The following is a 12,001-nucleotide window of genomic DNA, read 5'->3' on the forward strand; positions in this document are numbered from 1 at the left end:
TATTTGATTGGGCAAGATAAATAGATAATGGTGTCTACCTAATACTCACTCTATTGCAGAATAATTGATATAGTCAAATTTTATACATAGAATAATGGCGTAGTTTAAGTAGTACTATAAAACTTTATTAAATATCTATATATTAACATATTTAATGATAAAATTTGTTATAAATACATTAAAAAATATCTATGGTTAAAATTAATTTATAAATACTGAAGAAAAAAAAAAGGGTCAAATATGTTAATTATTTTGAAACATAGGGTGTATAGTCTATATACCTAACATATTCTTATTTTTACTTTGTAGTATAGACTATGGGGTGTAACATAATTGGTGGGTATTAATTTAGAAACTTAAAAAACACATCGCGTGCATATAGATGTAATTCTTTTGAAATCAACAAATCTTACAAAAAAAATTATCAAGAAAATTATTAATAAAGAAGGTAATTTTTATTTATTTTTTTGTTAAATGGAACGACTATAAAGTTTTGAATTACAAGTAATAATATAACCCATATCATATGAATATCACATTCAATATGTTAAATATTTTGTATTTGTATTATAAAATAATACTCGTATGAAGTATATTAAAGTATTTGTTGCTTATCATTTTTCAAAAAAAAAAAAAAAAAAAACAAAAAACCTATAAGTCTTTAACTCATATCTCTCGAATCTAAATATTAATTAAAAATTAAATTAAATAGCGTAAAATATCAAATTATAACACTAAAAACTAGATATTTGTTTATTAATTGTTTCACGTTTTTCACCCTTGAGAAGAAGATAATGGCAAAAGATGTTGACATGGAAGGGATGAAATCAATTGATTTGGCATAAAAGTTGAAGAATATCCCAACATCCTTTGACATTTGTTTGGTTGTTAAGATTATTATTGCTCCAACCAATCTGGGCGGCAAAACTCAAACACAACTCAAATCAGTAACAACTTTTTTTGATAAGCAAATCAGTAACAATAAGGCTAGATTCTAATGTTAGCCACCTAGGCTCGTATATTTGTTTTTCTAAGAAAACTGACAAGTCCACCATTTATCTTAACAAGTTGAGAGGCGTACGCAGTACGTGTACGATTATCTTCCATGCTCTTAATACTTCGTACATAAAATTATTTTTATATTTTATTTATTTGCATAAATGACATATTGATATAATTTATTACTCCGTATTTTTTATGATTAGTAGATGTAAAAATCCATATAAGGGATGAGCTAAAAAAGAAAATCCATATAAGGGATGAGCTAAAAAAGAAAACCATGCAAAAAAAAAAATTCTTCTCCATCCGTCCCTAAATGTTCGACCCTTGTGGTCCATTAACCCAAAATGATCATCCCATTTGCAATAAAATAACCTCCAATTTGCAATAATATTTATGCAAAATTAACTTCCCCATGTAAAATTTTGTGTTTCCATGTACTTTATTACTTTCTCTCTCTACTTTTTTGCAAATCCCATGTAAACTCATATTTTCAATACACTTTTACTACTTCTTATTTAATTTTCTTAATACCCGTGAAAATTGCCCAAAAGGGTCGATCTTTTAGGGACGGAGGGAGTAGATTTTACTTTTACACGTGGTTAATTTTTTTTTTTAAGCATTACACGGGCTTAAACAAATTTCACTGTATTTATGTATCATTTAAATCATACATACTTATAAAATAAGTTTCAATATAATTCTATCATTTAAATTAAACATTCTTGTAAAATAGGTGCACAATATAAATATTTGTACTACTAATTAAATTATACTACTAACTTTTAAAATACCAAGTATGTAATTTATAAAAGTTTAATAAAAGTCTTTAAAATGCTTTCTCTCTCTAGCTTTCAATTTCTCTCTGGAAAGTCATCAGGGGCTTCCCCTCTTGCTTAGGCAAGGGGGCCTTGGGAGCTTTCCTTAGAGGAAGAAGATAGCTTTCTTCTCTCAAATTGTTTTTTCTTTTACAGGTGTTCAATCAACCGTTTTTTCTTGTGCCAAGTTTAGTTTATTCGGTTCTGTTCTCTGGTTCTAATGGATATTGAGAATCCTCTCCCTCAAGTTCATGAAGATGTGGTCAATCAAGTTCATAAGGATGTGGTCAATCAAGTTGATGTGATTATGGGAACACCCATGCATGTCTCATCAACGGTTCAGGCTATGGAAGGAGTTGTTTCCTCTGATCCTGCTAATCCTTCTGTAATTAATCAGGAAAAAGTTTCTTTCAGAGAGGCTGTGAATGCTTCATCACAATGGTTCTCTGGCACGCAAATTATAATCACTTCTACTGAGTGGGAGGATGAACCTTTTTCCCCTCCGGAGGATGCAAAGGCTGTATCTTTCCCCAAAGAAACTCTCACTAAGCTCAGACACCCATGGAAATTGACTTTAATGGGTAAATGCTTAGGGATCTCTGTTAGACCTTCTTTCATAACCCAACGAGTGAGAGCTATGTGGAGGCCTAAAGGCTCTCTTGAAGTTATTGATCTGGGAAGAGATGTTTATCACTTCCGATTTTCAACTCCTGATGATTATGAAAGGGCCCTTCTTGGAGGTCCATGGTTCATTCTTGATCACTACCTTATGCTCACGAAGTGGAAGCCAAATTTCAGACCATCTATGAATCCATTCGATAAAATGACCGTTTGGATTCGTTTCCCTGAACTACCAGTTGAATATTACAATAAGGAGGCTCTCTTTGAAATTGCTAAATTGGTAGGTAAACCGATTCGTGTGGATTATGCTACTGATCAGCTTACTCGAGCTAGATATGCTAGAGTATGTTTGGATATTGATCTCAACAATCCTTTAATCACCAAGGTATGGGTTGGGAATGGATGGCAAAACATTGAATACGAAAATATTCAGTGTTTATGCTTTAATTGTGGTCGAATAGGTCATAGCAAGGATCAATGCAAGCATCTAAACGATGACATTGGAGAAGAGATGAATGCAAAAGTTCCAACTGCTCAAAGTCAAAAGTTGGTTTCGGTGGACCCACCACCTGCTACTACCCTTAATCCAAGGGCCTTGGTTCCCCAATCTGTTTCAGAATATGGGCCATGGACCATGGTTACCAACAAAAAGAAAACGACAAAAAAGACAATGGCATCCCACCTGAAACAAGGTGCTACTACTACATCTAAAAACAAAACCTCAATTCCAAAGTCTAATAATTCTCAGAAGCCCAATAATACCCAGAAGCCCAATAATACTCAGAAGCCTAATAACTATCCTAAACCCATTCCCATGAAACCCAACACTGACATTATTCCAAGCCCAAACTCCTTAAGCACCATTCCAATTTTAAAAATGAAAAAAAAATAGTTTTGAGTTACTTGAAGTGGCTGAGGATATTTTAACTACAAATGATAATAATACCAGTAATGATGATTTCCTCGATATCCAAAAAGACATTCCCAAAAATCTTTCCAAAAATCCTTCCTCTTCTTCTTCCTTTAGCTTCCCATCAGCTTCTTATTGCCAAATGGCATCTCCCAATTCAGGTCTCCCAGTGGCCGAGAAAGGAAACGCTTCCACTTCCACTTCCACCCTTTTAACCCCTGCTTATTCCAACTTTATCAAACCCATTTCAGAAACTTCGAACACTGAAAAAACAAACCCTGAAAAAATCTCAAAGAAGCTCAATTCCAATGGAGAGGAACAAAGAAAAATTAACCCCCATTCGCCCTCCAAGGAGATCGGGGAGGCTACTCCGACGGAGATCGTCATCTCCGCCTCCGATTCAATCAGCGCCGAGAAACTCTCCGTCAACATCATCACTCATTCGACCAATTCCGAACAAACCATCTCCGACCTCAAACCCTCTATCAATGAGACTACCTTTCTCTCGTTATCCTCGAACACAATCACCTGCTCAATTCCAACCCTCAATTGCTCGTCCTCTAATATCGCCACCACCCCAGACTGCCCTCTCTCAATCCCAATCCCATTACCCTCATCAAACTCGGGTGAACTCCCTCAATCCTCTGCCACCATCTCAGAGCAACTCTTATGCCAATCAAAGAATTTACCAATCCAAACCTCCACTTCTATGGTCATCGATAGAATCCCCTCTAACTCCAGAGAAAGTTTCGATGATGTACAACACGCTCATGCAAATCAAGAAATTAATGAACAATCAAACCTCTCAGGTCTTGACCTCACCCAATCCTACCCATCAGACTCTACCATGGTTCAAGCAGCAGATTGCCTGGCCGAACTATCCCCCCCACAACCTCTCTCCACCACCCCAAAACCCAAAAGTTATCCATCTTCTATCGGGAAGCAGCGAGCACGACCTCGAAAATCCAGAACACCATATGAAAATATTCATGATAAGAAACGAGGTAGTGGGTCTTCAAATAGAAGTCAATTTCTGGGAGACGTTGAATACGATTCGGGAATTGAACTCCATGGTAACCCAATGAGGATGTCGGATGTAGTTCTGATGGATCGCGCATGCACATGGAAGGACTGGGATAAATTCGACCCCCTGTTATCTTTAGGTCATCCTGTTCCTAATTATCCAGATTTAAACATGAAGGTTGTTATGTGGAATGTTAAGGGAGCCTCTCGAAATGAGTTTATTCCTCATGCATGGGATGTGATTGCAGCCCATAAGCCTAGTATCTTTATTTTGCTTGAAACAAAAAGTGATGGTACCCGTGCTGCCGAAGTTTCCAAACTTCTTGGTTTTGATCATTTCAACTTTATCAAACCAAATGGCTTAAGGGGAGGCATTTGGTTGCTTTATAAAGATTCTATCGAATTAATTGATTGTGTTGAAGGGCACTCCAGAAACTACTTCCACGCTTTGTTTAAATTTAGCCCTGAGGCTAAGGAAGTCCTTCTAACTGCTGTGCATGCACCTTCAGCGCCTGCGGAGAGGCACAAGCTTTGGAATGATATTCAGGCTTCTCTTCCTCCTGATGATACGCCATGGCTGTTCCTAGGTGATTTAAATGAGGTGACTAGCCCTAATGAAAAAACGGGGGGTCGCGCTTTTAGACAATCTCAGTGTAATGATTTGAATCGGCTTGCGGATGCAGCTTGCCTGGTTGATTTGGGGTTCTCTGGGGAGGGTTTGGACTTGGTCCGAGAACGACTAGATAGGGCACTTGGAAATCCTGTATGGTTGAACACCTATCCAAACACTCAGGTATTTCATTTACCTCGTACATATTCTGATCATAATCCTATTCTCTTGTCTTTATTTGATAATCGCACTAATGGTTGTTATCCATTTAGATGTAAAGCTACTTGGCTTGAACACTCAGATTTCAATAAGTTTTTTGTTGATAATTGGTTTAAACATGATTATGATTTCATTAAAGGGAGGGAGGAATTCCTTAAAAACATAAAATTTTGGAATCATGATATTTTCGGCAATATTACTAATAAAAAGAAGAGATTGATTACTAGGATTGATGGAATTCAAATAGCTCTATCCAAAAAATACTCGAATTTCCTGATTAATCTAGAAAAAGATCTTCTTCTTGAATTAAATAGATTATACAAAATTGAACGAATTATTTGGGCTCAAAAGTCAGGCCTAGATTGGAGAAAAAATGCTGATTGCAACACTAAGTATTTCCACTTAATAGCTAATATTAAAAAATCGAGAGGAAAAATTTTATCTTTGCAAGATAATGATGGGAACTGGATCATGGACCCTATTATTCTTAAGGATATGGCTAGGGAGTACTATTTTAATATTTTTAAGTGCAATCCTATTAATGAAGTTCTTCTCCAAAACCTATCTTTTCCAACTATTGTGGATCAATGCCTTTTGCAAAATATTGGTCTGCCTCCTTCCTTAGATGAAGTCAAATTGGCTCTTTTCCAAATGGACCCAATCAAATCTCCAGGCCCTGATGGCCTTCAACCGATTTTCTATCAGAGAAATTGGAATGCCATTGGTCCTTCCATTAGGAATTTCGTTTCAGAATGTTTCATTAATGATTCCATTCCCTCTACTATTAATGATTCTTATATCTCTCTTATTCCTAAATGTGACCATCCTTCCACTATGAAAGACTTTAGACCGATTGGCCTGTGCAACTCCATCTACAAAATTATCACTAAATGCATTTCTAATCGCCTTAAACCCCTTATGAATGATCTCATCAGCCCTTTTCAATCTAGCTTTATTCCTAATAGATCGATTGAGGAAAATGTTATCATAATTAAAGAAGTATGTCACCATTTTAATAAGGTTTCTAAACATACTAATCTCTTAGCTCTGAAAATTGACCTCTCAAAAGCCTTTGACAGTTTGGAATGGAGCTTTATTGAGGATACTCTTCGCAGTATTAATCTCCCCTCCAATCTTATCAATCTCATTCTCAGTTGTATTTGTTCTCCCTCAATTTCTCTCCTTTGGAATGGTGAGATAACGGAGTCTTTTAAACCTTCAAGGGGTATTCGTCAAGGTGATCCGTTATCTCCTTATATCTTTGTTTTATGCCTTGATCGTCTCTCTTCCATGATCCAGCAAAAAGTTGATCGGGAATTTGGAAGCCTATGAAAATTGCTAAGGATATCAACCTTTCTCGTCTCTTTTATGCTGATGATGTTTTTCTTTTTGGAAAAGCTTCTACCTCTAATATTCAGACTATGATGAATGTGCTTGATCTCTTTAAAAATATCTCGGGCCTTTCTATTAATATTCAAAAATCCTTAGCCATTTTCCCTAGGAAAATGAATCATAATGTTAGGAAGTCGATTTGTGATATTTGCAATATTACTAACACTACTTCTTTTGGTAAATACCTTGGTGTTATCATCTCTCATAAACGTTTGACAGTCAAGTCTTACTTCCCTCTATTAGATAAAACTTGTTCAAAAATAAAAAATTGGCAAGCAAAGCTTTTAAATATGGCCGGCCGATGCATTCTTATAAAGTCTGTTTTAAACTCTTACCTGGTTTATGCTATGCAAACCAGTATTATTCCTTGTAGTGTTCTCAAGGATCTTCAGATACACTGTAAACGTTTTCTTTGGAACCGTATGAATCGCTCTAGATACATCCCAAGAACCAATTGGAGTGTGATTTGTGACCCTATGTCTAAGGGAGGTTTGGGAATTAGGGACCTTAAGAGATGGAACATTGCTTTTATGGCCAAACTAGGTTGGAAAATTCTTACTCAACCTAATAAGCTTTGGGTCCGAATCCTTACTCAAAAGTATCTAAAATATTCTAATTTCATGGATTACACTGTTAAAGTTACTGATTCTACTATTTGGAAACATATTCTTTCTGGAAGGGATTTTCCTAAAAAAGGAATTATCATTAATATTGGTGACGGTGAGGATACTTCCCTATGGTATCATCATTGGATAGGGGAGTGTCCTTTATACCTAATTCCTAATATTAAAATCCCGGATTCAAAAGGGCACTGGCGGGTCTCTAATATTTAGCCCTGAGGCTAAGGAAGTCCTTCTAACTGCTGTGCATGCACCTTCAGCGCCTGCGGAGAGGCACAAGCTTTGGAATGATATTCAGGCTTCTCTTCCTCCTGATGATACGCCATGGCTGTTCCTAGGTGATTTAAATGAGGTGACTAGCCCTAATGAAAAAACGGGGGGTCGCGCTTTTAGACAATCTCAGTGTAATGATTTGAATCGGCTTGCGGATGCAGCTTGCCTGGTTGATTTGGGGTTCTCTGGGGAGGGTTTGGACTTGGTCCGAGAACGACTAGATAGGGCACTTGGAAATCCTGTATGGTTGAACACCTATCCAAACACTCAGGTATTTCATTTACCTCGTACATATTCTGATCATAATCCTATTCTCTTGTCTTTATTTGATAATCGCACTAATGGTTGTTATCCATTTAGATGTAAAGCTACTTGGCTTGAACACTCAGATTTCAATAAGTTTTTTGTTGATAATTGGTTTAAACATGATTATGATTTCATTAAAGGGAGGGAGGAATTCCTTAAAAACATAAAATTTTGGAATCATGATATTTTCGGCAATATTACTAATAAAAAGAAGAGATTGATTACTAGGATTGATGGAATTCAAATAGCTCTATCCAAAAAATACTCGAATTTCCTGATTAATCTAGAAAAAGATCTTCTTCTTGAATTAAATAGATTATACAAAATTGAACGAATTATTTGGGCTCAAAAGTCAGGCCTAGATTGGAGAAAAAATGCTGATTGCAACACTAAGTATTTCCACTTAATAGCTAATATTAAAAAATCGAGAGGAAAAATTTTATCTTTGCAAGATAATGATGGGAACTGGATCATGGACCCTATTATTCTTAAGGATATGGCTAGGGAGTACTATTTTAATATTTTTAAGTGCAATCCTATTAATGAAGTTCTTCTCCAAAACCTATCTTTTCCAACTATTGTGGATCAATGCCTTTTGCAAAATATTGGTCTGCCTCCTTCCTTAGATGAAGTCAAATTGGCTCTTTTCCAAATGGACCCAATCAAATCTCCAGGCCCTGATGGCCTTCAACCGATTTTCTATCAGAGAAATTGGAATGCCATTGGTCCTTCCATTAGGAATTTCGTTTCAGAATGTTTCATTAATGATTCCATTCCCTCTACTATTAATGATTCTTATATCTCTCTTATTCCTAAATGTGACCATCCTTCCACTATGAAAGACTTTAGACCGATTGGCCTGTGCAACTCCATCTACAAAATTATCACTAAATGCATTTCTAATCGCCTTAAACCCCTTATGAATGATCTCATCAGCCCTTTTCAATCTAGCTTTATTCCTAATAGATCGATTGAGGAAAATGTTATCATAATTAAAGAAGTATGTCACCATTTTAATAAGGTTTCTAAACATACTAATCTCTTAGCTCTGAAAATTGACCTCTCAAAAGCCTTTGACAGTTTGGAATGGAGCTTTATTGAGGATACTCTTCGCAGTATTAATCTCCCCTCCAATCTTATCAATCTCATTCTCAGTTGTATTTGTTCTCCCTCAATTTCTCTCCTTTGGAATGGTGAGATAACGGAGTCTTTTAAACCTTCAAGGGGTATTCGTCAAGGTGATCCGTTATCTCCTTATATCTTTGTTTTATGCCTTGATCGTCTCTCTTCCATGATCCAGCAAAAAGTTGATCGGGAATTTGGAAGCCTATGAAAATTGCTAAGGATATCAACCTTTCTCGTCTCTTTTATGCTGATGATGTTTTTCTTTTTGGAAAAGCTTCTACCTCTAATATTCAGACTATGATGAATGTGCTTGATCTCTTTAAAAATATCTCGGGCCTTTCTATTAATATTCAAAAATCCTTAGCCATTTTCCCTAGGAAAATGAATCATAATGTTAGGAAGTCGATTTGTGATATTTGCAATATTACTAACACTACTTCTTTTGGTAAATACCTTGGTGTTATCATCTCTCATAAACGTTTGACAGTCAAGTCTTACTTCCCTCTATTAGATAAAACTTGTTCAAAAATAAAAAATTGGCAAGCAAAGCTTTTAAATATGGCCGGCCGATGCATTCTTATAAAGTCTGTTTTAAACTCTTACCTGGTTTATGCTATGCAAACCAGTATTATTCCTTGTAGTGTTCTCAAGGATCTTCAGATACACTGTAAACGTTTTCTTTGGAACCGTGTGAATCGCTCTAGATACATCCCAAGAACCAATTGGAGTGTGATTTGTGACCCTATGTCTAAGGGAGGTTTGGGAATTAGGGACCTTAAGAGATGGAACATTGCTTTTATGGCCAAACTAGGTTGGAAAATTCTTACTCAACCTAATAAGCTTTGGGTCCGAATCCTTACTCAAAAGTATCTAAAATATTCTAATTTCATGGATTACACTGTTAAAGTTACTGATTCTACTATTTGGAAACATATTCTTTCTGGAAGGGATTTTCCTAAAAAAGGAATTATCATTAATATTGGTGACGGTGAGGATACTTCCCTATGGTATCATCATTGGATAGGGGAGTGTCCTTTATACCTAATTCCTAATATTAAAATCCCGGATTCAAAAGGGCACTGGCGGGTCTCTAATATTATAAGAGATAAGAAATGGTATTTGAATGATGTTTCCCATATTATCCCTTCTTCCATTTGCTCTTTAATCCTAGCTTATCCTATCTCTACTATTGCTAATGTTGGTGACAGACTTCAATGGACTCTTGATAAATCAGGGTCCTTCACTATTAAATCAGCTTATAACTCCAATAATTTTGCCTATAACCTTAATTCAACTTTTCTTTCTAATTTCTCTTGGAAGAACATGTGGAAGATTCAAACCCCCTTTAAGTATAAAATGTTGCTTTGGAACTTAGTTAGGAATATTCTTCCGGTTGGTACTACCCTCCAAAAAAAAATTCCTTTCTTTGATCCAATTTGTATGAGATGTGAGGACCCTAATGAGAGTTCTATCCATGTTTTTAGGGATTGTCCTAATTCCTCAGCTTTTTGGTCTTTGATTTTCAAACATTTGCCCCCTCCCAATTTTGATTACTACCTCTTTTTTAACTCTAACCTCTCAGATTGGTTGTCTTTTAATCTTAATAATGGCTACACTTGGAAAGTGACTTTTGTTGTTGGCATTTGGCATTTATGGAGAACTAGAAATATGGCGATCTTTGACAGGAAAATGATTTTTATACAGTCTACTTTTAATAGATTTTGGGTGGATTGCCATTACACTCTTCTTTTAAAGCAGGCTAGTACTCAGTCCACTTCAGATCCCATTCCCAGGCAGTGGGCTCCTCCTCACAAAGGCTACTTCAAGCTAAACACTGATGGATCATGGGTTGGTATCAATGATGCTGGTGGAGGTGGTGTGCTTAGATGCGACAAAGGGTTGTGGCAGCTTGGTTATGCTGCAAAGTATAATGCTCTCTCTCCTGCTGCTACTGAGCTCTTAGCAATAAAGGATGGTCTCTTGTCTGCATGGGCAAGGGAGATTAAGTTCCTGGAACTAGAAACTGATGCTGCTGAACTTAAGAGAATGCTGGAAGATCCGGACTCTTTCAAGGATCATGAACTTGGAAATATAATTCGAGATGTGGCTTCAATCCTTAGCAGAAACTGGAAGGTTTCCATTTTTCATGTGAGCAGGTGTGCCAATGGTGTTGCTGACAAATTAGCAGCTATGGGTAGAACAAAAGTGAGCCCATGACGGCCTGTCCTGTACCTCTTACCCCCAGTTGAGCTGTTTGGAATTTATGCTTCAGAAATCCCTGAGATGGTGGTCAATTAGTGCTGTTACTTTCTGTGCTTCAGCGCTTCCTTCTTCCTTCGAACATCTTGTCTTGTTTTTACAAGCTTTTGTGTATGGGCGCTTAGTTTTATTTGCTGTAATTCTATTTCTAGCTTACTACTTTGAACTTTATGGGTGGATCATCCTAAACATTAAGATCATGTATTATGGTAGTATGGCTATAACCGTACTTATGTAATATATGCTTTCCTTTCTGCGTAAAAAGTGTGTAATTTATATCACCAAATAACTACCATGAGAGGAGTAATCATTGTAAATTCATGGACCAATAAAAAATGAAAGTTATTTTTTAAGATTAAACTTTAAATAAATTTTAATTTTTTTATTAATTATAATAAATTTTTTGAAGAGGGGTAAAATGGTCCACTCAAAAATTCCCAACCAAAAACACTTCTTCTCTTTATATATTACATAGATTCGTAATACTAATTATATTATAGTACTAACTTTTAAAACAGACATTTATACCACTAAATAACTACCATGAAAGGAGTTATCATTGTAAATTTATGGACCCGTTAAAAATGAAAGTTATTTTTTAAGATTAAACTTTAAATAAATTTTAATTTTTTATAAGTTATAATAAATTTTTTGAAGAGGGGTAAAATGGTCCACTCAAAAATTTTCAACCAAAAACACCTCTTCTCTTTATATATTACATAGATTTTAAATTCAAAACAGATCACCTAGCATCATGATGCAGGTTGTAATTATATATTTTGTGAATTTTAAAAGACCACACTGTTATTATTATTATTATTATTAT

The 12,001-nt window shown here is 35.7% G+C and overlaps 2 protein-coding genes across 2 annotated transcripts; both read left to right on the top strand.

Moving 5' to 3' along the window:
- Window positions 1-1,802: 1,802 nt before the first annotated feature.
- LOC110695135 lies at window positions 1,803-3,373 on the top strand. The gene has a single exon (XM_021872358.1). It carries the CDS (start codon window positions 2,038-2,040, stop codon window positions 3,328-3,330), a length of 1,293 nt encoding a protein of 430 aa, XP_021728050.1. The 5' UTR covers window positions 1,803-2,037; the 3' UTR covers window positions 3,331-3,373.
- Window positions 3,365-11,334, top strand: LOC110695134. The gene is made up of 3 exons (XM_021872357.1): window positions 3,365-4,840; window positions 7,433-7,756; window positions 10,675-11,334. Exons 1-3 carry the CDS (start codon window positions 3,491-3,493, stop codon window positions 11,131-11,133), a joined length of 2,133 nt encoding a protein of 710 aa, XP_021728049.1. The 5' UTR covers window positions 3,365-3,490; the 3' UTR covers window positions 11,134-11,334.
- Window positions 11,335-12,001: the final 667 nt, after the last annotated feature.

Source organism: Chenopodium quinoa, unplaced genomic scaffold (assembly GCF_001683475.1).
Source record: "Chenopodium quinoa cultivar QQ74 unplaced genomic scaffold, ASM168347v1, whole genome shotgun sequence".
Taxonomy (NCBI): Eukaryota; Viridiplantae; Streptophyta; class Magnoliopsida; order Caryophyllales; family Amaranthaceae; genus Chenopodium; species Chenopodium quinoa.